This window comes from Octodon degus, unplaced genomic scaffold (assembly GCF_000260255.1).
Source record: "Octodon degus isolate 3935 unplaced genomic scaffold, OctDeg1.0 scaffold00197, whole genome shotgun sequence".
Lineage (NCBI taxonomy): Eukaryota > Metazoa > Chordata > Mammalia > Rodentia > Octodontidae > Octodon > Octodon degus.
The window spans coordinates 2,840,530-2,866,929 of record NW_004524773.1 but is presented as its reverse complement, the minus strand read 5'-3'; the positions used below and the strand labels follow the sequence as shown (position 1 = coordinate 2,866,929).

General features: G+C 54.7%; 2 protein-coding genes across 3 annotated transcripts; both read right to left on the bottom strand.

Moving 5' to 3' along the window:
- Positions 1-1,357: 1,357 nt before the first annotated feature.
- Positions 1,358-13,223, bottom strand: Kcnn4 (potassium calcium-activated channel subfamily N member 4). Of its 2 annotated transcripts, none has more exons than XM_004644331.2 (9): positions 12,652-13,223; positions 9,829-9,924; positions 7,928-8,355; positions 6,066-6,201; positions 3,750-3,860; positions 3,505-3,623; positions 3,183-3,252; positions 1,834-2,000; positions 1,358-1,449 (listed from the first exon to the last, which is right to left on the bottom strand). In XM_004644331.2, the coding sequence occupies exons 1-8, from the start codon at positions 12,808-12,810 to the stop codon at positions 1,836-1,838; spliced, it is 1,284 nt and encodes a 427-aa protein (XP_004644388.1). In that variant the 5' UTR covers positions 12,811-13,223; the 3' UTR covers positions 1,358-1,449; positions 1,834-1,835. The 2 variants fall into 2 exon arrangements, with proteins under 2 accessions (XP_004644388.1, XP_023560255.1); XM_023704487.1 differs by lacking the exon at positions 12,652-13,223 and adding an exon at positions 10,194-10,309.
- Positions 13,224-23,059: 9,836 nt separating this feature from the next.
- Positions 23,060-25,012, bottom strand: Lypd5 (LY6/PLAUR domain containing 5). The gene is made up of 4 exons (XM_023704488.1): positions 24,933-25,012; positions 24,230-24,406; positions 23,904-24,050; positions 23,060-23,720 (listed from the first exon to the last, which is right to left on the bottom strand). The coding sequence occupies exons 1-4, from the start codon at positions 24,994-24,996 to the stop codon at positions 23,467-23,469; spliced, it is 642 nt and encodes a 213-aa protein (XP_023560256.1). The 5' UTR covers positions 24,997-25,012; the 3' UTR covers positions 23,060-23,466.
- Positions 25,013-26,400: the final 1,388 nt, after the last annotated feature.

Genomic DNA, 26,400 nt, shown 5'->3' with positions numbered 1-26,400 from the left:
CAGCCATCCGCTCCTTGAGCTCCTGCCTTTGCTCCCTAAGTGGCTGGCACCCAGGAGGAGGGCAGCAAGGCGCAGTGGGTGGTAGAGGCCCTGATTTAGTGCTGGGGGCTGGGGATTATCAGGGAAATCCAAAGATAGCTCTTGAGAGGACGCTGACTCAGCCTGGGCTTCCCCAAAGTGAGGAAGCAGATGAATCAGCCCTGAAACCAGGATGAAATTGCTGTGGGAGAGAGAGCCGTTCGGGGGCCAAGCCCAGCTGGCCTCTGACTCACTGAGGAGCTTCATGGTAGGGGCTCTGGGCCCAGAACCTCTGCTCTCAGTTTCCACCTCTGTGCAGTGGCATAGGGTGGGCCTCGGAGTGGTTCTGGTGATTTATAGAAAGTGGGTTGGGCGTGGCATGGCGGCACACACCTATGATCTCAGCACTCTGGGAGGCTGAGGCAGGAGGATGGCAAGTTTAAGGCCAGTCTGGGAGGGCAATTTAGATACTGAGCAAGAGCCTGCAGATTCCTCTTGGGCAGATGTGACACAGCTGTGTGGGGTAGGAGGGGCCTGCCTGGTAGTGACTTGCCGTCCAGGCCTGGTGAGGTATGAAGACAGGGAGAAATTAGCAAAAGGGGAGAAGGGCGGGCCGTGCACTGTGTGTGGACATTCATAGCTGTGTGTGGCCCACCCTATGCCACTGCACAGAGGTGGCAGATTGGGGTCAAATCCTGGTTCCGCCATCTACTTGTGTGATCTAGGGTGAGTGGCTCTACCTCTGAAATGTTGCTTCATCTGTCAAATGGTGCTGCCTCCCCACACTCGCTCATAGCCTTAGAGACCTACCTGGGAAACTGAGGTGCAAACAGTGCAAGTGCTTCCCACAGAAGGATCTGCTGGTTTGGAGTATTTAGGAAGAAACAGGAACTGGTTTTGTTCCATGTTTATTACAAAGTACAGGCGCAGAGATTAGTGAGAGTGGCAACCTCCCTCATTCCCGCGCTATTTCTGGGGCTTTGGAAAAAACGGCGTCCTCCTGGCTGTCCACGAGGGGGCGCCGCCTGCCCCGCTCAGACCTGGTTCCTTCAGCGGTGCCGTCCAGCGGTAACTGAAGCTTCCCAGGATCCTGGACTCCTGGCCCTGTCACCTTGGCCTGGTCCCCTCCTCCGCTGGGACCAGGAGTTCTGCCAAAGACACCTACACTTCTTACTGAAAGCCAGAGGTCATCCTCAGCAGCATGGCGGGAGGGCTTTGACGAGGGTGTGTGGGGCTGTAGTGAGCACTTCCGGCTGGGGGCCTCTGGAGGCCCAAGGCTGTCCCCTTGAGCCAGTGTTCCCACGTGGCGCTGCTGCCAGGAGTTGGCCCAGCCCAAGGTCCTTGCACCATAAGGTGCTTTATTCACAGGGCTGGATGAGTAGTCCTTGGCCTCCATCCTGGGAAAGTAGTCAGATTCCTTCTGTGTAGGTCCTGGGGAGACACAGAGATGGGTGGACCATAGGCCAGAGCAGAGGGAAAGGGCAATAGGGAACAGGACCGACTGGGGTGGGGGCTGCAGTAACCAGCTGGGGTGGTGTGTGCACCATGAGGCCAGGGTACAGTTGGGCACCTGGACAGGGATACAGGATAAACAGCTCCACGGTGCTGGGGACAGGCACTGGGGACAGCTGCACAGAAAGTGGCGCCCTAAGAGACCAGCAGGAGAGGAGGAAGCTCCCCCCTGTACTGCCAGCCCAGCCTCAACCAAGAGTCCTTCCCATCTGGCAGAGCCAGAGCCCAAAAGAAAGAGTGGCCTTGTCTCCCAGCCAGAGCCACACCGGCTACTTTCCTCCCGGCCCGAGTCCCAGCCCTCACCGCTACGTGGCCTCCTGCCTGGGTTCTGGAAGCTGCCGAGGGCTCAAGGCAGTGCTGAGCAGCTCACTCAGGGTGTCCAGCTTCCTCCCCAGGGCGTCAATCCGCTTCTCTAGGGTGTCATGTGAGTCACTCAGACGCTGCTTCAAGTCACTCAGGGTCATGTGCATCTGGGTGGGAAGAGAGGGCCTAAGCATCAGGGGCCTGGGTCCCCTCTGCTAAGCAGGGGAGCCAACAATGCGAGGCCTTCCCAGTCCCCAAGGCCCACTCAGCAGTGACTGTTGCCTTTTCCACCAGGCACACCCCAGCCCCTTGCCCAGGTGCTTTGCCTGTGGAGTTTAAGGTCCTCTTAAAAGCTGTGGGGAGCAGAAGCCTTCTCCCATCTTGCCACCAAAAAAACTGAGGCACGGAGCTATTAAATGGCACAACAACGGTGGCACCCAGGGTAGGGCTTGGAATGCAATCAGCGTCCCTTAAATGTGTGCAGTGTTGATGATGCCTGACCTCAAAACCCAGGTAGCAAAACCACCCAAGAACAAAAACCCCAGGTAGCACTCTGGGATTCAGTGTGGGATCTTTGACAGTGAGCTTCCTATGGGAATCCTCAAAATCTGTTGTTCTAGGCGTCCTATCTGCAGACATTACCACCTGCCCCTTCTGGCAGGCCTGCCCCATCACCTCCTCTCACCCGGCCATGCAATTTAGGGACTGTATCTGTGCCTGTGTTTACCATGGCACTGGTGCCCAGGGCCACTGTTTGCATTGTTGTGGACTAGTGAGAAAAAGCAAAGGCAGCCAGACAAAAGTGCCGGCAGCCAAGGGGGTGGGGGTGCCACTGATCCCCGAGCTGCTGGGATCAAAGGTCATGGGGGGAAGAGGAAGCAGGCCCGTCACCTGGAGCCACTGGGGCTTGCCTGGCACCAGCCCCTCCAGCCTTGGCTGTCCCCCTCTTCACAGCAGCAGAGATTGAGCTGTCCTAAAACAATGTCGCCTGTCTTCATGCTGATGTTAAGGGGAATTTTATTGGTTTCACCGTGTATGTTTGGGCTTGGTTTGTAAATTTGCTTTGGCTTTATTGTATAACAGTCATAGTGGGAAGGAATTTTATATCCGTCCACATGTGAATAACTGGATAATAAAGATAATTCAAAATCAATCGTTGGAGTTCTTTGTACCTTTTTTTTTTTTAGTTTTAAAGGGATTTGCACCTTACGAATATGCAAGAAGCTCTTTATTGCTTCATTCCGTCCTTTCTTCAACCATAAGCCTCTGCTTTGCCCCATGTGTGCCGGGCCTTTCCCGAGGTCCCCTACCAGCAGCCCTGGCCTCCCCCTCGTCTAGGGCCCTGGTACCTTAGAGATGTCCACCATCGAGTTCACTTGCTCCCGGAGCTTCCGGTGTTTGAGCCGAACCTGGCGAAAGCTGTGGGGAAAAGTGGGAGTCAGTTCTCCTACACCCTGGCCCCTAATCTCACCTTCTCTCGGGGACAGGCTGAAGGCAGGCGAGACCCACAAAGACCACTAAGACAAAAAGTACTGAAGGGGCCCGAGGAGTGCAGAGGGGCTCCGCCCCCAGTGAAGAAATGACTGCACACAGGCACAAGGCATCACCATCAGACCCCAGGACATCCAGCCATGCAGAGAGGTGACAAGAACACCCACAGCAGGTCCTCACGTGTAGATGGTGGCCAGCAGCTTGCGCTGATGCCTGCGGGCGGCTGCCAGCTCCTTCCTGCGTGTGTGTTTGTAGTACATCCAGGCCTCCTGCAGCAGGCGTGCAGCCGACTCCTTCACCTAGTGGTGACAGCACAGGGTGTCTAGGAAGAGGGAGCAGGGGCCTGGACACCTGGGAACTCCCGGGGGCCTGGATTCCCGGCTCTGGAGGCGGGCTGAATGCTGGGGGCCCCGACCCACCCTCACCTCCTTGGCATAGTGGATGTCCATCATAAAGTTATGCACATGCTTCTCTGCTTTGTTGAACTCCAGCTTCCGAGCCACCACGGCCACCAGCAGGGCTGTACAGCACACCCCCTGCAGGGACAGCACACACAGGAGCATGAGCCCAAGGGACAATGGGCCTAGCCCTGTGCCACCTCCCTCTCCTGGAACCCTTCCAACAGCCGGGGTAGGGACAGCTTCAATCACACCTGCTCGCCTAGGAGACACCATCAGCAGAGTGGCCTCTCTAGTTAGGGCATGACTAGAAGAGGGAGGGGATGGCCAGCTCTGGTCTCCTTCCTCTTAGACATTCACACCTCCTTGGCCATCAGTCATGGGTAAGTGTCCCTCACCCTCCTGCCTCTTCCCAGCTCTGGCCCTGTCCTCTCCCTCCTGTCCTCTCCCTCCCGGCCCCTCCTAGGCCATCTCTAGCCCCCCAGCCACTCTACCCTGACCTCAGGGAGACCTGCTGCCCTCATTCTAATCTGTCCCTGTCCCCTCATCCTAATGCCTGCCTGGCTCCACCTCCCTGCCCTTCTCAGCATGGCTCTCCCTCTGCCCAGCCCTCCTGCAGCATCTTCCCCTCCTTTCCATCTCCCAAGGCTCCTGATCTCCAGGCTCTGGCACGTAGCCTACTTGTCCTGGAGGTACAATGTCCCCTTTTCTGCAGCGCTCCACCCTGGGTGACCCTGCTGTCCCTCACGCAGCACACTGCATGAACCACATACATTGGCTCTATTGGGTCCCTGGTTCCTCATCTAGCTCTGAGCCAGCCATTCAACCTCTTGGGGTTGGTTTTCCATCTGTAAAATGGGCATGCCCTCCCAGCATCACCACAAAGCACTTGGGGCAGGGACTGGCACAAGCACATGTCCAGTCAAGGGAGGCTATAACTACTCCATGGCACCTCAGAGCCTTCAGGCCAGGAGGAGCGGGCAGTTCTGGTTCACACTGTCTTATCTCTCTAGGCCTCAGTGTCTCCTGCTATCAAATAGGGGCAGAGGTGCGAGGTTGCTAGCCTTGGGGAGTGTTCTCCAGGTTCAGTCTCTGCCTCTGTTGTCCGAAAAACAGCTCTGCCACCCTATTCATCACCTGAGGACCCAGGGCTTAGAGACTCAACATGTCCTTCTGCGGCAACATGCGGGGCAGTGGGCAGCACAGTGTCAGTTTCTGGAAAAGAGCTGGTGCCTAGACTCCCAGGTGCTGGGGGAGGGGGCAGGAGTGTGGCAGGAAGGAGGAGGATGTTGAGACTCTGAAGGAGGCTGACTCTGCGAGGAGCTTGAGTCTGAGGCTCGAAAGCCCTTGCCTCATCCCTGAAAGGACAGAAGCTGAACATCTGGGATTTTACAATAACAAGGCCCCCAGCTGCTTTTCCTGAGCACTGTTTATATGTTAGGCCCCTTTGGAAAGCCTGTACTGTACATGGCTTAACTCAGAACCCCATGAGGAGCATACTAGTATTGACATTTCCATTTTACAGATGAGGAAACTGAGGCCCAAGGAGATTATGTGACTTGCCTGAGGTCCCTAGCTGGAAAGTGGCAGAAGTGGGATTTGAACCCATGGAGCCTGGCCCTAAAAGCATGGTCCTGGTGATGACCCAATACCCCTGATGGAGGCTAGGAGACTGGAACTCTGGATCCTGGAAGAAAATGGGCTGGGAGGTCAAGGGCCTGGATCCCTGGGAGGATGAAGATTTAGGTATTGAAGAGCAAGGATTCGGAGGCAGGATTCCTTGGTCTTAAAAAGAAATGGGAGGGGCTGGTGAGATGGCTCAGTGGTCTAAAGCACCTACTTAGAACAAGCTAAGCTAAGCAAAGCACAGGGACCATGGTTCGATCCCCCAGCACCACATGCCAGCCAGCCCCGACCCCTGGTGGGCTGAGTTGGCTACACACAAAATAAATAAATATTTGAAAAAAAAAAAAAAAAAAGAAATGGGAGACAGATATGGTGGTACATGCCTGTCATCCCAGCACTCTGGGAGGCTGAGGCAGAAGGATTAAAAGTTTGAGACCAGCCTAAGAGATTTATAATTTGCCAAGAAAGACCTTATGTCAAAATAAAAACCAGGCTTGGAGATTTAGCTCAGTCCAAAGACCCTGGATTCAATCCCCAGTATTAAAAGGGGGGAGCATGGAGTTGGGTGTCTGAATCCTGAAGAGGGAACAAGGCCGAGGGAGGTCCAGACCCCCAAGTCTCTCAGGTCTCCTGCAGAGCCTGTATCGGCTGTGTAGTTTCCAGGCCCTGAGGCTGAGCGGTGTGGGTAGGGCTGGGGTCTTCGGGGAGCCCACTCACCATGACTCCAGTGCAGAGGCAGACGATCTTGCCCCACATGGTGCCGGGAACCACATCCCCATAGCCAATGGTCAGGAACGTGATAGGGATCAGCCACAGGGTGTCCGAAAGGTGCCCGGTGGCATTAACTGCCTGCCTATGGGAAAAGGTAGGTTAGTTCTGAGCCCCAAACCTGCAGGGGTTGCTCCCCCCTCTCCTATCTCTTCTTTCCCCTCCCCTCCCCTTCTCTCTCTCTCTCTCTCTCTCTCTCTCTCTCTCTCTCTCTCTCTCTCTCTCTCTCTCTCTCTCTCTCTCTCTCTCTCTCTCTATATATATATATATATCCTCCACCCCAAGAAACACTTGAGCAGAAAGCCAGTAAGTTCTGGACTTCACAGATTCCCCCCCTCCGCCGCTGCCCCACCCCCAGCCTCCACCCTGGCTTTTCTACCCGCTGTGTGACCCGGCTGAGATGCTCAGCCCCTCTGGACAGTGGGATTTGGCCCTGAGTCTGGCCAGTCCCAATGCATGTGTGATTGCAGCCGGGCTACTGCCTTCAGAGTGTGTGGATGAGGGCAGAGAGGGGGCTCAAAGCCAACCGACCTGAGGTTTACCTCTTAGACCCTGACACGGGGCTGGGTCCACCAAGCAGAAGGGCCATTTTTCTAATTTCTTCAAAGAGTCTATATGGCCTACAGGTGGGACCCTGAAAAGCATGTCAGGGTTCTGTCCTTTCTCCTTATTTTGCAGAAAGGGATATTTAGGTCTGTCCACATGGGAAAGTCAAGGTTTGTCTAACTGGGTCCAGATCAGCAAAGGATGCTTCACTCACTAGAGTCCCAGATGTTGTGGCCCCACTCAGCTAGCGTATCTACGTGGCTAACCAGCTCCACACCCCTCATTCCCAAGCATATTCTAGTCAGAGGATTCTGCATGGGGATTTGGGATTTAGACTCCTCCCCCATCCTCCCATTTTCCAGAGGACAGGCAATGTTTAGGTTGGGGAGGGGTCATTCGTTCATTCATCCTGATTCTGACTGATGCTCAACTGGGACACAGAAGACACTGAGGAATGAAGGAGTCTGAATTCATAAAAGGATAGAGTTGTTAGGGTACTGTACAGAGGACGGAATTCGACACCCATTATACAGATGAGGAGTCTGAGTCTCTAAGAGGAGACATCCAAAGCTGGGTTTTTCTCATTCTCCAACTTGCCTTTGGAGTCCTTTGCTAGATTCCGAAAAGCAGAGGTTCTCTAACTTGGGTGGGCATCACTTTAAAACACTGCTGGGACCTACTCCCCAGAGCTGTGGATTCCACGGGTCTCTGTGAGGCCTGAGAATCTGCATTTGCAGCAAGCTGCTGCTGTGGCTGGTCCAGGAACCACCCACACTGCCTAAGGCAGCTCTCAGGCCTTCCTCCTTAAACAGGGGTGAGGCTCTGAAAGGGTAGAAGCTTCGTTCAAAGTCTGCAGCCTCAGCCAGGAAGCTGGTCCCAATTCCCTGCAGGCACTTCTCCAAAGCAGCTCCAAATCACCCCTCTCGGCTAATTTGGGAAAGATGTCTCCGGCCTCCAAGGCAGAGGCAGCCACTAGTCAGGTCCCAGAGTGGCTTCCGAGGAGGAGCAGATGCCTGGAAAGCTGAGGCAGGCGGGCTTGAGAGGGGTGTGTGTGGGTGGGTGGGTGGGTGGGTGTGGGTGGGTGTGTGGGTGTGGTATGGAGGGCTGGCTGAGGGAGCACGTTTACTAATCCAGCAGAGAACAGAAGCTGGAAGTGTGAGCTTGCATCGCTGTTGGCCTCAACTTGCGCCTCTCTTCAGGGCTGCCTCCGCTGCGCTCTGCAGCCTCAGGCATTCCTCGCCTCCCACGCCCCAGGAAGCTCTCACCTCTCTGCCACGGACAGCACCCAGGCTGTGGTGAGCCAGAGGCCAAGCGTGAGGCCCAGCAGCAGGCGGCCGGGATGCGTGTTCATGTACAGCTTGGCCACGAACCAGTGGCGGAAGCGGACTTGGTTGAGGGCGCCGATGCTGCGGTAGGACGCGTTGAGCAGGACGCCGCTGCGCAGGAGTACGGCGCGGGGCACCAGGTAGAGGCGCAGCAGCATGGCCAACGACAGCAGCGCCTCCCCTTCGCCCAGGAAGCTCGGCCAAGCCTGCGTGGCTGTCCGAGGCAACCCGGAGCCCTGCGCACAAGGCGGGCCCCGCACGGGGGCCGGGTGCAGCCCGCACACCGCCAGCTCCAGCAAGATCTGCGCCGCCTGCCGCCGGGTCAGCGCCACGCGCCAGTCTCGGAGCCCGTTGTCGGTCATGAACAGCTGCCGGGAAGGGCGGACAGGGGAGGGGGTCAGGTGCAGGTCAGGCGGCGGCCAGCCAGTCTGTGCCCCGAGATAAGGTGGGGCGTCGCTGGCCCTGGAGGGGGAGAGAGAGCGCAGGGCGTGGGGCTGGGGAGGGCTGAGGAAGAAGAGGGCAGGACCTCAGGAGGACTTGGCCCTGCCTGGTCCCCTCCCCTGTTTCTGCCCAAATCCAAAATTTGCAGTCCTGGGTTGGGGTGCAACTCAGCGGTAGAGCACTTGACCAGCACACAAGGCCCTGGGCTCCACCCCAGCACCATGGGTGGGGGTGGGGGTAGAACTTACAGTTCCTTGGGCACTAACTGAGCGCCTAATATACACCTAGTCATGTTCACTAACTGAGCGCTTACCTTGTGCCTGGCCACGTTCTATATGTTGAGGCTTGTCCTGAATGAAACACTCTCTGGAGTCTACATTTACGTTAGAGGCCTCTCCTATCCTGGCTTCTGGGGACTCCAGTAGTAATTACCATAGCAATAACAATAGCAAATGTTTGCAGTCTTTCTTGATATCCTGACTCTACGAATGCTCGCAACACTGATATTACCACCATCCTTTTATAAATTTGGAAATTGAGGTTCAGGTCTCTTGAGTTGGGAAGTGGGGCACTAGGCTACAAGATCAGTGGTTCAGGACAGTTCACTGCTCTTTCTTACACATACACACACACACACACACACACACACACACACGTACAGGACATTTGCACTGGCTACATCCCCAGCCCTTTTTTAGTTTTGACTTGGAGACAGGGTCGCACTAACTCACTAAGTTGCCCCACCTGGGCTTGAACTTGCGTCCTCCTATTTCTGCTTCTAGAGTGCAAATTACAGGTGTGCACCACCACGCCCAGCTTAAAACTGTTATTAATGAAGGTGTTAATGTGTACTTTTTACCAAGTGCCACTTATGGGCCAGGCCTGTTATGTGCCAGGGTTACCACGCATGGCCAAATATCTCCATGTTATATGCCAACGTATGGCGCAATAGGACATGGGGAGATGGAAGGTGGGATGCATTGAGGTGAGCCTGCAGTGGGAGGGGGTGGAGGTGCAGGGTGCCCAGGTTGGGGTGAGATTGGCACAGGGATGAGGAACCCAGGGGCAGGCACTAGGTGGCACCTCGGGTGGCCTGGGACTGGAAAAGTCTGGGGTGGAGTGGACAAAGACCAGCGGGCAGAGGCAGGGGAGACGGGGCTGGAAAGGCAGGACCCCTCAGCATCCCGGACCCTGTGCAGGAGCAAGGCTGTGGGCTGTGGGTTAGGGAAGGGCTAAGGCTTCCCAGAGAGCTGCGGTGCCACTCTCCACCTCTGGCTCCTCTTCTCCCAGAGGACATGGGAGTGGATGCAGCTCTGAGTGGAAGAGCTTCATTACTCAGATCCGGAGGAGGCGGTGGTGGATGAGTGGGCTACCAGGTGCCTAGGGCTTGGGGGTCCTACCTGGATCTCTTTGGCGTGGAAGGCCACAATAAAGCAAAGCAGCAAGATGGTGGACACGCTGATCATGCACTTAACCAGGAACAGGTAGAGCGCCCACTGCGGAGGACCAAGAGCCAGTGAGGTCCAGGCCTCCAGCCAGCCGATCCCTCTGCCTTCCGTTGAAGCCCCTGCCTTTTTCCCCTTCCCTATCTCCAAGCCCCAAACCAGCTCTACCTGAGGTCTGCATTTGGAAGAGGCCAAAACCATCATCTGGCCCCCAGAGAGATGGGCCTCCCCTTTCCTAAATGTCAACCCTAGCCCTTTCCACCTTCCTCTCAGCATTTCTTAGGAGACCCACATCCAGGAAGGGAGACCTTGAAATTCACATTGTTTGTCTTCTGTCTGTTCAGGAAGAAGAGTTGCTCAGCTAGGTGTCCAGAGAAAGACAGCCCGTCTCTAGAGAGCGCCCCTTCCCTACCCACACAGCTGCTCCTGCCCCAGAAACCAACCTCCACTCCCTCCTAATTCCAGAAGAGCTGAAAAAGTATCATTCAGTCACAGAGACATGACCTGCTTTGCTGCTCATGTGGGGACTGAACCCCTGTAACCCAGCTCAGCTCTCAGAGCCCCCCAGTCTTGCCCCTGCATTTTCTCCTCCCTCCTCTTGCCCTGTCTCCTGGCTCTAGGCCCAGGGCAGATCTGGCCGGAAGCTCGGGGCCTCCAGAAACTGTTTTTCCTCTCTTTGTATAGCAGTACCTTGGAGGAATCTAGAATTCTGGAGGGAAAGATTTAGAGGAAACTGGGAGTGCTGGGCTTCCTCAGATGGGTCACTCTCTGTTTGGGGGATGTTGTCAGGGGAAGGGGGCCACCTGGGCGTCCTACTCTGAGCCCTGCACCTGCTTCTCCTAAGTTGCTGCCAGCTCCCCTGGCTGGGCCCAGGCCAGGGTACCGCCTCTGAGCAGAGGAAGAGGGCCAGTTTCCTGCGCCAGGGGGCCCTCCCCTCAGCCCTCCCGGAACAATGGTGTCGTTGTCTCCAGCCTGCCCCACCCCCTTCACCTTCTGGGGCTCCTCGGTTCCCTTTCCCTTGCTCCAGTGGGATGCAGCCCTCACCCCACTTTGCAGTGCAGCTGGCTTCCCCGGTAGCCACCAAAACGGTGGGCCCTTGGCCCCTTGCTCTGCTTTCCGAATTCCCCCTTTTCTGGGGTGGTTGTTTCTGGCTCCAAGATTTGAGGGTCTCTGTCATCAGCCTGTCTCTGTGGGTCTCAGTGGTGTCTTCTTGTTCTCTGGCCCTTTCTGTTTGCCCCTGGGACTGTCCCTGTCCTTCACTGCCTTTGTTACGGTCACCTTTTCCTCTCTGTGTGTCTCTGTCTCTCTCCCAATCTCTCTCCAAGCCTTGCCCTCCCCCACAACCTGTGCCTGGAGTCCCATCTGTATGCCTTGTCCTCCCAGCCTTCTGCACCTGCCTGTCCTGCAGCCTCCGGCCCAGGCAGGGAGCAGGTGTCAGGGCCTCATACAACGAGTCAATCAGACTGCAGTGGAGGTGGGGAGGAGATGGGGAGTCACATGGCAGGGGCAGGGACAAGAAGGGAGCTGAGGAGCAACTTGTTGCCCTGGACTCGAACTCTCACCCTAATTTTGCAGAGCTAAGCAGACACCCCCCCTCCTTCCCACCACCAGGGGCCCAGGCCTGGCAGGTGGTCGAGGGGCAAAGGCTTGTGAGGTGGGGAAGGGGAGGAAGAGGGACAGGGAGGAAGAAGCCCCTTGTCCCTCTTCCCCTGCCACCATGTCCCTACCTCCCCTGCTGGGTGCGGTGGCGAAGCGTGGGAGCGGAGGGCAGGCCCCGGCCATGCTTCCTGTTGGCATGAGCCCGGGTGTCCCACCCCCTCCATGCTGCTGCCCTCTCCTTGCCTGCCTGGACAGAGGAAGCTGGCCCGCCTTGACCCTCCTGCTGGTCACTTCAGAGCTAACCACTTCCCGATCCCTGAGTCTGAGGCCCGGCTTGCAGGACCCCAGAATCCTCCCAACCTGATCCTAGAGCCAGCCCCCTCCCAGCCCACGGCCCAGTTCTGCAGCCTTTGTCCCAGACAGGGCTGTAGGCTCTCCTTTCCTGTTGAGCAACTCTGTCCCCCTCAAGCCTGATGTTTGATCCTTGTCCCCTACCTGCCCCTCTCATTGCCTAGACCAGAGCTACAGTGTTCTGGGCGCCTGCTGAGACTTGTTCCACCCCCTCAACTCCCCACTGTCCTTAAGAGTGGGCACCTCTTTCCCCTAGACTTTCTCAGCCTCCTCCTTCGGACCCCCACCCCTGCGTCCCTGGGGTCTGGGAGTCCGGGCTACTGGAAACTTGCCTCTGCATCCCCTTCTTCCCTGATCTAAATGGCAAGTCAATTCCAGGGGGGCACTGCACTACGATAGAGGTGGGGGCATCTAGCTGAGGTTCATTTCCCAGCCCGGCCCCCAGCCAGTTCCTTCTGGGCTCTGGCCGCTGCTGCCAAGGGCCGGGAACTGGTGGTGGAGGGTAGATAAGAAGCAGGGAGTCTCCCCTGCCACAAGAATTTAGTCCCTCTCCACCCTGCAATCGCCAACTCCAGCTACCAGTTCAGCCTTCTCCTGGCTTTCCCGGGCTCAGACCTCCTGTGGTCTGATCACAGCTTCTCAGGACCCCTCCTCCCTTCCTTCTGCAGTGAGGGTCCCCTGAGAATCTGACTCCTTCAGGTCTTAGGTGTCAAGATCCCCCATCCCTTGTCCCTTAGACCAGGAGTCCAAGGGTCCAGCCCCACCTCCCTCAGACGCAGGGTTCCAGACCTCCAGTCTCTCGTGCCCTAGGGTTAGTGTTCCACTCACCGGACACCCCCCGAACCACAGCATCTCCGCGTGCAGCACCATGAGTCCAATGCCAGTTCCCGCCAGCGCCAGCGCCCAGCCAGCCAGCCACTTCTCCTCCTCCAGCAAGCGCTTTCGCCTCCGAAGGGCCCCCAGGCCAGCCACCGGGTCCCCGCCCATGGCCCCTGAGGTCTTGAGGCTCAGCCAGCTTCCTGCCCAAGGTCCCCCACCTCGCAGTACACAAATGGCAGCCACTTTGGCTTCCAGGCCTCCAGCTGCTCAGCTTGGCTGGGGCTTCTGCTCCGAGGCAGAGGCACGCAGAGCCCTGTGCCCTCTGGGGAGTGGTAACGGCTGCAGGGCAGGGCAGGAGGGGCGGGGAGGGCCCAGGGTAAGGGGAGGCTCCCCAACCCCCCTCCCAGACTAAGGAGGGGCTGGGGTGTGTCTGGGTCAGAGCGGGGAAGAGGCATCCATCCACGTGGGCAAGACACACACTGACACAGAATGAGCTGCGCCTAATACGGGCTGCACCTTGTGACACACACCTACACCACCCCACACGGGACACCCCATGGCCGGAGATGGATCCTCACACACTAAGGCACACTGCACAACCTACACCGAGTGACTCACAGCTCCCGAGGAGCTCTGAAGCCCACAGCCACACCCAGACGCCACACACATGGTGTGTGACACACACCGGCACTTAGCTGGGCAGGCAGCAGCGTCCCCTGGCACACGGACTCCCCAGACATGGTCCACACACAGGCACGAACGTTAGATTCAAACTTGCGGCAGCAGAGAGCCACACCCTGACACCACACACAGGGTGATGCACACCCGTGCCGCACAGCAGCGCTCCCTAAACACAGTCTGGATGGACAGCCAGACCCAAATGCCACCACACACAGCACACACGTGTAAACAAGCCACTTGTGAAGTCCCAAACACAACCACTCCTGGGATGTCACCTGATATTGCAAGCACACAACACTCAGAGACACAGCTGTGATAGCCCTGCCCCCTCCAGGGCAGAGAAATGCACACAGAGAAGTGTCGTGGTCACACATGATCATACACATGCAGCCATCACGATGAGTCACAGTACACACTGATTCATTCACTCAGACACACAATATGCCCTGCACAAAATACGACTCTCACAAATGGTCAGAGAGCAGTATGAATGGACACATGCAGAGACCCACAGTATACAACACAGGGGCCCGACAGCACATGCCCACGGCCAGATAGGACACTGTATTGTGGCTACACAAGATACAACCCAGGATGATGTCCCCAAAGGGCAGGAATCCAGGTGGTATAGACATGGACCCCAGGGTCCTAATGTGTCATGCATCATTGTCTCTGACCCACAAGCCACAACTGAATATCCCATACGATGCCTGTATACGCTATATTCCAACATACACGGTCACACAAACACAGCAGACAGAGTAATACAGATGCAAGGGGACACAGAACACAATACATTTCCCAAGATTCACAACTTTTCACAAAGACCGCCTATCACGTGAAACACCCGATGGTGCTTCAGCTTGGGACAGCATCCCACATGATGCAGAGGAGAAGCGTCACCCGCGGACGCACAAACACAACACACCCTACATAGTGGGCACCCAGACTGTGTTCTTGACAGTGAAAAAAGAGGCCCCTGAGGGGTCTCCTACCACGCAGGTGATGCAGGCTACATCGCTGAGTGGTATGCAGTGTCACACGTGGAAGACCACAATGCATGGACACACAGCAGCGTGGCGTGGTGCCCAGTGACTTCCAAAGGGGCACACAATATAGGATGTGACAGCACACAATAGTACAAAGGTAACACATGGATCTATACGCTGTATATTGAACCACAAATCCAAACTCTCCCATCACAAATTACAGGGACACACTAACGTGGTCACACACAGCACCTGGCAGAGTGGTACACTCTGACCTTGTGACATAGCAGGTGGCCTCCCCAACCTGCACTTAGAAGAACATGAAGATGCAGCCCTTCTCACCTCCCTGTGCCCCACGTCATGCAGTACCCTGGCCCGCCAGCCACAGGGAAACAAGACACTCGGACAGACATGCCTGGCAGCACACCAACGCAACCCACACGGACACACCCAGAGACACCAAACCACACACACAGACACACCCAGTGACAAAAACACAGCCGGTGGGGGTGCCCTGCCCCATGGCACATGCACAATTCCCATTCCGGTGACACACGGTAGAGGGGGGTGGAGGCACACCCAACACCCAGACTACACTTTTGTGTCTGCCGATGAGCGCTCTCTTGAGCAGCCAGCACCCCAGCTGCTCCTCACAGTCCCTGAGCCCTGCAGCCTTCCCCTCCCTTTCTCCTCCCTTTCCCCCTCCTTCCTCTCTCCTCTGCAGTTCCTTTCTTAGGGTCTCCACTCTGGAACCTTAGGATTTGCCTTCCCTGTCTCCTGTGTTTCTCACTTTCCATTTTTCCTTCTTTTCCTCCCAATACTGAGGATAGAACCCAGTTCATATGCACTGAGCCATATTCTTAACCCTTAAAGTTTTTTTTTTTTTTTTTTTTTTTTGGCTGAACCGGGGAATGAACTCAGGCCCTTGCGCTTGCCAGGGAAGTGCTTATTCCACTGAGCCATCTCCCTGGCCCTAAGATTTTTTTTTTTTTTAATTTTGAAATAGGGTTTGCTACATCCCAGAGGCTGTGCTCAAACTTGTGCTCCTCCTGTCTCAGCCTCTCAGAGTACTGGGATTGCAGACCTGCACCGCTGTGCCTGGTACAGTCGCCATTTTTTTCTCCCCATGCCTGTATCCTTTCCCTCTCAGGGGCTCTCTGTGTCTCTCTATCACCAGGCCTTTGTCTCTCCCCACCTCTCCTCACTTAGCCTCTCAGTCTCTTATATCTTTGCCTCTGTCTCCACCTTTGATTCCTCCTTTTTTTTGGGGGGGGGGGTACCAGGGATTGAACTCAGGACCTTGCACTTGCCAGGCAAGCACTTATTCTACTGAGCTATCTCCCTGGTCCCTCTCAGTTTTGCTGTTTCATTCTTGCCTTGTCAGTGTCTCTGCCTCCTGCCCCTCTGTGCTCACCATTCTCTGTGTCCTTGTCTCTGTCCCCTTTATACCTCGTTCTGTTTGTTTCTGGGGCCGTTTCTATCTCTGTTTCAATTCATAGCTCTGTCTCTGTCTTCCTCTCTCTCTATCCCCAGGTCTCCCTCTTATTGCTGCTATTCCCCAGCACCACCTTGTTTCTTCCAGATCTACCACAGCTCCACTCAGGGGCTGAGAACCAGAGAGAGACTGCAGTTTCCTGACAGGTGAAAGCCACCATGCAGCCCCAGCCCCAGGTTGGGCACTCTTGAGAGACAGCACAGAGACTAACAGAGAGGAAGAGAGAGAATCAGAGACCCTGGAGGGGGAAGGGAGTCAAAGCGGGCCAGGGTGTCACGCAGTGTGTGGTACAGCATGTGTTTGGCATGCTCAAGGCTGCAGGTTTGTCCCCAGCACTGCAGAAACAAAACAAAACTCAACAATAAAAAATCTAAGGCAAGGAAAGAAAAGGGATCCAGAAAGGAAGAGAAAGAAAAAAGCTTGAATCAAGACATAGAATTTGACTGTAGGGAGAAACTGGGTCTCCAGATGGACCATGACTGAAAGAGAAGCAGAAAGTGGAAAGGAGGTGCCCAGAGGGTAGTGGGAAGGGTCCTGGGGCGAGCAGGGTATCTGCGTCTGTATAGAAATTCTAAGCAGTGGGATCAGTGGTAGGAAACACCTCTTTAAAGCCAGCTCTCTCCAGTTCAGGGAGGGGCCAGCACGGAGTGGGGGTGACTCAGGGCCCCTGGGCTTCCTGTGACTCAGACTGGGCTCAACCCTTAAGTGAGAGTGAGGGAGAGAGGGGATCTCTGTAAAGAGGGGACAGAAAACACCAGGGGACTTCAGAGTATAAAGGGAAGAGGTCAAGAGGCCAGGGTTTGGGCCTGGCCTGGACCCCTGCATCTGAGGGAGAAGGCTGGGCCTGGATCCCTGGGTCTGAGGGAGGAGGTTGGTCATAGACCTCTGAGTCTGAGGGAAGAGGCTGGGGCTGGACTCCTGGGGCTGAGACAGGTGGCTGGGCATGGACCCTGAGTCTGAGGGAGGAGGCTGGGGCTGGAACCCCAAGTCTGAGAGAGGAAGAGCTTGGCCTGGATCTCTGCCTTTCAAGGAGGAGGAGGTTGGGGCCTGGACTCCTGGATCTGAAGGAAGAGATGCTGGTTCCCACACTTCTGGCCCAGGAAGACTGGGAATAACTGATTCCATAGTCCCCAGGACTTTTCTTTGGCTTTGTCCCAACTGTCCTACCTTGTCCCAGCCTCATCTCCGGGCCTGGAAGTGACCCAGGTGCCTCAGGGCCCTGCCGGAAGGGGCCAAGGACAAAGGGTTGTTTAACTGGCCAGGGTGGTGGGGGGAAGTGAAGAAGCGGGTGTTCAGAAGGAAAGGTCACGCGTCGCCCAGGGCTTGTGCAGCAAAAGGAGAGGCTGAGCCCCAGGGAAGACATCCTGAAAGTCGGAGGCCTGTAGGCCTAAGCCGTCTCTGGGACGGTCACGTTTGGAAGCTCCAGGGAGGAAGAAGACTCCCACCTCGTGGTGACTTTCGGAACTGCAGGCACTCTGCTCGTTCAGCTTCTGCTCTTGCCAACATACAGGAAGTATATAGAGCACCTACAGATGGCGGACAAAACTGCTCTGAAAGTTGGGGATTAGTAATGAAGAAAACAGACAAAATCCGGGCCCTCATGGCACTCCCAGGCTGAAGGAGAGGGACCTCGTAGTCCCGTCAAAATCAATCTTGCAATTTTCACTCTGATTCTGCCTTTCTGACTGGACTTAAATTTGCTATTCTATCTCCAAGTCTTAGTCTAAAAATACACGTCTTTCTCTTTTTCTCCAGTTTTTATTTTCTCCCCTTTTTTGTGTTTTTGAGACAGGGTCTCACTATGCTGTTCAGGCTGGCCGGGAGCTCACTTTGCAGCGTAGGCTGGTTGTAAAGTCCCACTGAACCTCCTGCCTCAGCCTCCTGAGTTCTGGGATTACAGGTGTGTGCCACCACACCCAGCAGTATGTCCTCCTTTATATCTGTGTTCTCCACCAACTGACACGCACACGGCTATCATAAAGCTACCACACGCGCGTGTGCGCACACACAGGGGTGCAGCTACACAAGCACACAGAAGCTGGGAGTCCAAGGCCTCTGTGTTAAGCCTTGCACAGCCACTGGCTTTGTCTCTGCGTGGAATGTAACATACAGGCAGCTGTTCAGAGGCAGCGCTGAGGCCAGCGAGCTGCCATCCTGCGAGCTCTGTCAGGTGGAAGTGGCAGACAGGCGTTGGGAGGGTGAGTGGGGTGCGGGAGGGGAGCTCTCAGCACCAGCCTGGCCTGTGTCAGGCACTTGTGGGCTGCCGGAGTCCTCCGCCACGTGGCTTCTTCTGTGAGGAGGCAGAGCCAGACCTGTTGCTTCAACCTGGCTGGCTTGTGACTTTTTTGTTTTTGTTTTTGCTTATTTGTAGTGCTGGGAGTTCAACCCAGTTCTTCGCAGTGAGCTACGTCTGTGGGCCTTTTTTTATTTTGAGACAGGCTCTTGCAAAGATGCTAGGTTGTCCAGACAGGACTGAAATTTGTGATCCTCCTGTCTCAGCCTCCCAGGATGCCAGCACGTAGCACAACACCCGGCTTGTGATTTGCTTTGACGGATAGAGTGCAGCTGAAAAAATGCCAACTGCAGGTCCTTGTTAAGGTGCCAGAAACTTCCATTTTCATGCTCTTAGAACTCTACAAGCACTATGCTGTGAGGAAGCCCAGGCTTATCCCCAGAGAGGGGCCATCTGGGAATGATGCGGCTGAGTGAGGACTGCAGCTCGGGCTGCAGGATGCAGCTGTGTGAGACCTCAGGAGACGCCAGTGGGAGGGCCCAGACAACCCTCAGAATCGGGAGAAAACATGGTTTTTGTTTTTGTGCACTACCTTTTGGAGTGCTTGGTGGCGTAATAATGACACATGGTGTACTCTTCTGTTCCTCTTAGTGTTCCAAGTTTTCCATGAAAATTATGTGTGTGTGTGTGTGTGTCTGTGTGTGTCTGTGTGTGTATGAATGTGTAGATAAATATTGCTATGGCTTATATCCAGATGTGCCCCTAAAGTCTCATGCAGTCATAGATGGGACTTTAGGAGCTTGCCGGATTTAGGGTGTGTGAATATGGATTAAGGGTGTGATACTGGGTAGCAACAGTCAGTAGATCTAAAAAGGAATAGAAAAGGACAGAGGGAAGGCAGGCTTGCTGCCTCTGCTCGCCATGGACTGATCCTCCTCGGCGATGCCCTCTGCCAGGCTGCTCTGGCTTAGAGCCAGCCTCCTAAGAACTGAAACCTCTGTGAACTCTGGGCTACAGAAACCTCTCCTCCCTTAGCTTGGTGGCAGCTGATTTGTCTCAGCGGTGCAAATAGTAACTAAGACATACATGGATATGTCTATAAATGAGTTGGTAATGTCATTGTTGTGCCTAGGTGTCTCCCCAAAGCCTCCCGCAGTCATTGGGGCGGCTTCTAGTTTGCGATTAATTCATGATCCAATGCTGGGATTATGGGAGTGAGTGCTGCTGGGATTACGGGTGTGAGTGCTACACCCGGCCAGGGCAGAGGCCTGCGTGCAATTTGAGTAAGCCAGACAGCAAGGCCGACTTCCGTTGGTGCGCTTGCTGCTCCTGCAGCTGCCGCACCTCCCACCGCTGCGCCTTCTTTTGCTCTCCGCTGTTCTCCACCATGTGTCACTCTGCCTTGGAACCAGCTGAGCTTGGACCTGAAACCTCCACTAACCATGAACTAAACAAACCTTTCCTTCCTTCCTTTGGGGTGTCAGGTATTTTGTCCCAGCAATGCGAGAAAAAGTAACTGAGGTAACAATGGAAACGGCACTCCGTAAATTAAATTCCTTTTGCTCCTTTTTTTTTTTTTTTTTTTTGCCTTTGATCCCGTCTTGGTCAGCCTCTGCTGTCTCACAATTTCTCATCCTTTCCTGTCTCTTTCTGTGTTTGAGCTGCTCCCGTCTTGTCAGAACTCCTCTCCCCTCCTTCCTTTGTCTTTGCTTTCCTTTACCACATGATCTTTTGGCTGATCCTCAAAACTGCCAGGCTATTTTTGCCTCAGGACCTTGGCATTCTCTGCTTCCTGGGCCTGACTGCTTTTCCTTCCACTCTCCTAAGTCCCTCTCGTCATTCAGTTCTCCATTCAAATATAATTTCTTCCTTGATCATTTCTTCAAAAGTGCCCTTACCGTCCTCTCCCATCACCCCTTGTCCCATGCCATTGCCCTGTCTTGTACAAAGTGATGCTGTTTTCCTCCGTCTATCAGTGTTTACACACGGAGACCTCGCAGTTCGCAGTGTGTAACATAGTGCCTGGCCCATCATGGGTGCTCGGTGAATCCTTGCTGAAGGAATGTTCTTGTTCCGTAGTACTGCCCGGCTCTTGTCCAGCTGTGGCCTCTAGTGCTCCCTGCACTGTCTTGGAGGAAAAAAAAAAAAAAGGCCACATCTCTCTTTCCCTTTCATTTGCACCCCGCCCCTTTCGTTGAATTGTTCCTGGAGGTTCTGAGATCCAATACTATGGATCTGTCCCTGTCCTTGGTGCTGACCCAGGCTTCCACTTCCCTTAAACTGGGAAGGGCGGGGACTTGGTGCAGGGGAGGACTATGAGTAAGATTCAGGCTTTGCATCATTTTCATCACCTTAGGAGAGCTCTGAGCGCTCCAGGGAGGGCGTGGATGGGTTACCATGAGTTCAGTTGCATTTGATTTATCTATTTGTTGATCTTCCAGGCCTGACACTGGTCTGGCTATGCTTGAACTCCCAGACTCTAGTGTTTCTCCTGCCTCAGGCTTCCAGGGTATGTGGCCCAATACCCACCTATAAAATAACATTTTCTTCAATCCCAGGAATTGAACTCAGGGCCTTGGACATGTTCTACTAAACCCTTCAGTTGATTTTGCTTCCCCTCTCCCCCGGCACTAAGAATCAAACCTAGGGCCTGAGCTACATCCAAGTCTGTTTTTTTATTTTTATTTTTTGGCAGAACCAGGGATTGAACTCAGGCCTTTACTTGCCAGGGAAGCACTTATTCTAGTAAGCCATATCATACTGAGCCATACAGGCCCTTGTTTTTTTATTTTGTATATTTTTGATTTATGTATTTTGTACAGGGTCTTGCTACGCAGCTCAGAGTCAACAATCCTCCTGTCTCAGCCTCCCCAGTTCTGGGATTACAGGTATGCACCATCACATCCAGTCTTGGTCAGCTAGGTGGGCCCAGGGCAGGATAGGTAAACCCAGGTCCTTGTACTTGCCAAGCAGGCGCCTAGACTGCTGGCCTATCTCCCTGGCCCTTCCCTTTAAAAAAAAATTTCAAACAAGGTTTTACTAAGTTGATAAATCACCTGGGCTGGGCTTAAACTTTCAATCCTTCTCTACCTCCACACTCCAGAGTGCTGGGACTACAGATAGGTGCTAGCCTCAAATGTACTGTATCTATGGCTCTGCCTATTTCCTGTGTTATTTTAATGCAAATTCCAGAATGATGTCATAGTTATCATCGTATTTAAATTTTTCTCCTGTTGAAGTATGACTTATACATGGCAAAATTAACAGATCTTAAGTGCGAGGATTAAGTGCAATTCTGCCTATTCATGGACATATGTGACCACCTCCTAGGTCACGCTATCTCTGTCTTCAACACACTGTCATTCTCTCTCTCAGAGGCAGTCTCACTCTATAGATCAGGCTGTCCTTGAACTCACAATGTATCATAGTCTGGCCTCACACTGGCTGCAATCCTCCTGCCTCGGCCTCCTGAGTGCTAGGATCACAAGGGTGCGCCACCACACCCAATACTGACACATTCCCTTGTACCCTTTCCCAAGTAACACACCAGATATACCTGGTGTTCTGATCTTTACCACCTAAGTTACAAGGCCAAGACCAGCCAGGCTATGTGTGGCACTGTGTCATCCCAGCTGTTGAGAAGCTGAGGCAAGAGGATCACAAGTTCAAGACGGGCTGGAGTAACTCAGCGAGGCCTTATCTCAAAACAAAATAGCAAGGGCTGGAGATATAGTTCAATGATAGAGCACTTGTCTAGCATGCTGAGACTCTGACTTCAGTTCCCAATACTACAACCACTAGAAACACGAAAAAGCCAACACACAGAAATTAAAAGGCATTGACTATTAAAAAGAAAAAGGGGGGCTGGTGAGCTGGCTCAGTGGTCTAAAGCACCTACTTAGAACAAGCTTAGCAAAGCACAGGGACCGCGGTTCAATCCCCCAGCACCACATGCCAGCCAGCCCCGCCCCCTGGTGGGCTGAGCTGGCCACACACACACACACATACACATAAATAAATAAATTTAAAAAATAAATAAATAAATAAAAGGCATTGACTTTGATTCTGACTTTTTTTAAAAAAATGAAATATGCACTAGATGCAAAAAAAAAAAACCCCATAGAATATCGAGATAAATTCTGAACAAATTATAGTGACTCTCCATGGAATCAGAAGGCACACCAAGGAAGAATACTACCCTGTATTGCCCTTTGGGATCAGGTCCCCTCCCAACCAACCTCACACAGAAGGAGCTCCTCCTGTCCCCACTCTGTCCACCTTGGGACCCTTCCCATTGCCAGATCTTCTAGGCCAATCACCTCCTTTGCTTACTGTTCAGTCCCTCTGGGGGCTGTGGCCCTCTGGCCCTACTATGTCGGCGGTCAGCCAAGACCTCTTCAAGGGCAGGGGTCTCCAGGGTCACCCAGCACAGAATGAAAGATGAATGTTTGTTGAATTCCCCCTAAGATTACTTCTCTCACTGGATCTCTGTCTCCACAGGGGCTTGTCACTTTGTCTGGAATGCCACTCCCCTCCCTCCATCTGGCATGCTGTGAGAGCTGTCCCCAGCCTCTCCTCCCTATGGCACCATCCTCATTGTGCCCCCCATGCTCTGCTGCGACTCTTGATCCTGCTCAAACCCCATCGCAGGCTTGCAACTGTCCGAGGGTGGCTCTGTGTCTCTCCTCACACTGGGCACTCTTCTAGATCTAGGACTCACCTCTGTGGCCTCAGGGGCTAGTCTATGGCCAGGAATAGGGGAAGATCTCAATCAATGAGTGGTGGACGCGGATGCAATGTGACGTGGGCTTGTGACAGTAGCCCCCCTTGTATCGGGCCACTTCTGTGTCTCAGGCGCTGCAAGCGGGTCTCGTCACGTTCTCCCCACAAACACCGGGAAGCAGGTCCTGTCATCATCACGAACTTTACTTTCACCTCCACCAGACAGATGAGGAAATGAGGCACAGGGAGTATAAACACCTTGTTCCTGGTCAGCCCCCGGCTGAAGGACAGAGCTGGGATCCCACCCAGGCAGCCCAGCTTCTCACAGTTAGGAAACAGCTCTCTGTGCTACTCAGGAGGAAGATGCTACTAGAAACACTATGCTGGCTGTTCTACAGCTGTGACAGGGAGCCCAGGAGACTGTGTGGCAGTGCCTGGTGTGAGTAACACCTACTATCAGGACTGGTCTTCAGGTGGGTGGGACTCGGGTGACTGTCCCACCCCTGGGAGGCAGTGAGAGTGTCCAGTTTCTTCCAGACCTGCTGACCAGCTGCAGGCAGGGTAGGGGTAGGGAAGCAGGAGGGAGGGAGGTGAAGGACTATGGCTGAAGGGGCAGGAGCAGCCTCTGTGCACTGCATTTGCCAGTGGCCACGACAAAGGCTGACACAGTGAGCAGCAGGTACAGGGACCGGCCCCAGCATCCTCTATGTGGAGAGCCCCAGGGATCCTCCCAGAGCACTGGCCAGCAGGGCAGTCACAAGGACCAGGCCCAAGGTGTGGGGTGCCCCAGGCAGAGTGGGGGCCGCAGACATGAAGACATTCAGGGGATCCCTGTTGCACAGGTTGCCCTCACAGCAGGAGCCGTGGAGGTAGATGTCTGTCCAGGGGCTGGTGGTACCCACAGCAATGCAGGAGGGCCGGTGGCAGGTTCGCAGGTACACAGGGACTGAGAAGTTGCCTGGGCCGGGCAATGAGCAGAGGTCAGAGCGAGGAGGCATCTACGCCTGAATCTTACCAGACCTAAGTCTCCTCCTGAGGCAGGAGCCCTGGTCTCCCTGTCAGTCTTGGCTGGTGCGCTACCCTCCGTCTTACCCGACCTCCACATCCCTTGCCCAGCCTTTCCACCTTTCCGGCTCCTCACCGGTGTTCATTCGGCCACTGCCCTGGTAACAGACGCTCTGGTCCTGGTGACACTGCACTAGGCGGGATTTCTCCACCGAGCAGTCCTCGGGGTGGATCCCCAAACACACGTAGCACTCCGTGCCGCTGAGCTTCTGTGGGTACGGGGCTGCCAAAGAGTGGACGCGCGCACCTTCAGCCAAGAGCTCCCCGCGCTGCGCACTGCACCCGGACACTAGTCTAGCCCACAGTGGAGGCTGGAGCTAGCACAGCCGGAGAAAGTGCTAGACGAAGGCCACGCCCCACTGGCCCCTTCCTGCTTCCCTCCCCCTTACCGCTCCCGCACACCTCGGCTCAGGTCTGGGATGATGTCGTGGCTCTGGAGGTGGGTGTTGCAGAAGTCAGCCGCGCAGCCACGCACCACTGTGTAGTCGGGCGGCAGCGCTGTCCGAAGCGACTGCATGTTACCGGTCATCGGGCCCTCCCAGCAGCCCTTGTGCACCGCGGTCAGCGGGGTGCGATACCCTGGGCGGTGGGAAGAGGTGCTTTGAGCTCTGCACCCGACCCACCTCGCTCCCTCCCCGACCCACTCCACTTCAGTCTCACACTTCACGCTGTGTTTTTCCCTTGAGCCTCTTTCTCTTCCTCCACCCACCCCCATGCCCCACCCATAACTACTTTCTGTTCCCTTTGAGTCTTACCCTTTCTCTCTTCTTTGTTTCTGTGGCTCTAGTGATTGAACACACCCTCATTACCCTGAGCTACATCCCCCAGCCATTTATTTATTTATTTATTTATTTATTTATTTAATTTTGAGATGGGGTCTCCCTAAATTGCTAAGCTGTGTACGTTTGCCATCCTCCTGCCTCAGCTTCCGGGAGTGCTGCGATCGATCGCAGGCCTGTGCCACTCCCCCTCCCGCCCCTTTCCTTCCAATTCTGCCAGACCCCCTCTCTTTCTCACTCATCCTGCTCCCCTCCCCATGCCCTCTATCTCTTCTCATCTTTGCCCTTCTCCTCCCTTCTTTTTCCTCCTCTCTTCCACCCCTCACCAGTGTCCAGGGCCATCACAACTTCAGAGCACGCATGGGGACAGGAGATGTTGGGGAGCGGCATGGCATGGAGGTCGAAGGGTCCAAAGTAGATGTGTTCCATGCTGTAGCACTGCAGGGCTTGGGACCCTGGGGGTTGAGAGGGGAGGCGCTCAGCCGGGCCCAGACCATCCCCAGCCCTGCAGCCCACCCACGCGGCTGTGCTCTGCGGGAGCCACCGCCTGTCCTGGGAATAGGGTCCACAGCTGCCTCTGGTTACGGCTGCAACCCTGTTGATACAGCATAAGGGACTCTGCAGCTGCAAGCCGAGATCTTCCTTCGAACCTTTCCAGATCCCCACCCTCACTGTGGAAGCCCTGGGAGATGGAGATAAGGGAGGAGGAAGTGGTTCACTCCCTCTCGCTTTGCCCATCCCTTTCCATATTAAACTGTCACCGCAGGGACAGAGCAGGGCTCCGCCAAGGGCTGAGGGAACTGGGAGCAGTGCCACAACTCACACGCTTAGTTGGCCCAGCACCACCCACAGGGACACAGCTCCTGCTACAGCCCCAAATACACAGCAGGACACAGCCCATGGTGGGACCCTGCAGGGTGGATACCCAGCACCCAAGCACACTGAGGTGGGGCTGGGAGGATGATGTATATGACAGTGACACATGCAGAGGGACCGGGAAGCACATCCAGAGAGAGACAGAAGTAGGAGACAGGGAGACTGAGAGAAAGGCAGACTCAAGAGACACAAATGCACAAGATCAGAGATATGTGGAGATCAGCCCATAAAAATAGAATTTAGAACCATTTATGTGTACAAAATAAATGCAAACTAAGCAATGCAGATATGCATAGAGGAAAACACACATCAAATACTCAACACATTACAGAGCACTCCCCCAAACCGGAAGTATACAAACACACAGTGTTGTGAGCACACCTTCTATAGAGACCATGAAGTTGAGAGATAAACAGATTTGATAAAATCATTTTTTCTACCCAGACATTGAAATTTGGTTCAGAGAGACACCAGCAAGGAGACTTGTAAGGACACAATGACACACACAGGAATCAAACTCTCACAGGTATGTACAAGCACAAATTGGTTGTGTGTAAGAAGACAGCTGCCAGAGAAAATGAAAGATGGGAGGGATGGGTGTGTGCATGCTGTGGGGAAAACACAGCTTATCCCTAAGATGCAGGGTCCAGGCCCAGCTTCCTCCTTCAGACCAAGGGTCCAGGCCCAGCTTCCTCCCTCAGATCAAGGGTCCAGGTCCAGCCTCCTCCCTCAGAGCCAGGGTCGAGCCTGGTTCCTCCCTCAGATCAAGGGTCCAGGCCCAGCCTCCTCCCTTAGACCCAGGGTCTGGCCTGGTTCCTCCCTCAGACCAAGGGTCCAGGCCCAGTCTCCTCCCTCAGACCAAGGGTCCAGGCCCAGCCTCCTCCCTCAGACCCAGGGTCCAGGCCCAGCCTCCTCCCT

Bases quoted from the DNA above. Each gene is read 5' to 3' on its own strand.
- Kcnn4 (XM_004644331.2), bottom strand. From the start codon at position 12,810: ATGGGCGGGGACCCGGTGGCTGGCCTGGGGGCCCTTCGGAGGCGAAAG. The intron at 6,202-7,927 runs GTGAGAGCTTCC...CTTTTCCCATAG, and splicing joins GTGCTGTCCGTGGCAGAGAG to GCAGGCAGTTAATGCCACCG. The intron at 3,253-3,504 runs GTGAGGACCTGC...TTTTCCCCACAG, and splicing joins CTGCTGGCCACCATCTACAC to CTTTCGCCAGGTTCGGCTCA.
- Lypd5 (XM_023704488.1), bottom strand. From the start codon at position 24,996: ATGCCGCTCCCCAACATCTCCTGTCCCCATGCGTGCTCTGAAGTTGTG. The intron at 24,407-24,932 runs GTGAGGGGTGGA...CCCACCGCCCAG, and splicing joins TGTGATGGCCCTGGACACTG to GGTATCGCACCCCGCTGACC. The intron at 24,051-24,229 runs GTGTGCGGGAGC...ACTCTTTGGCAG, and splicing joins CATCCCAGACCTGAGCCGAG to CCCCGTACCCACAGAAGCTC.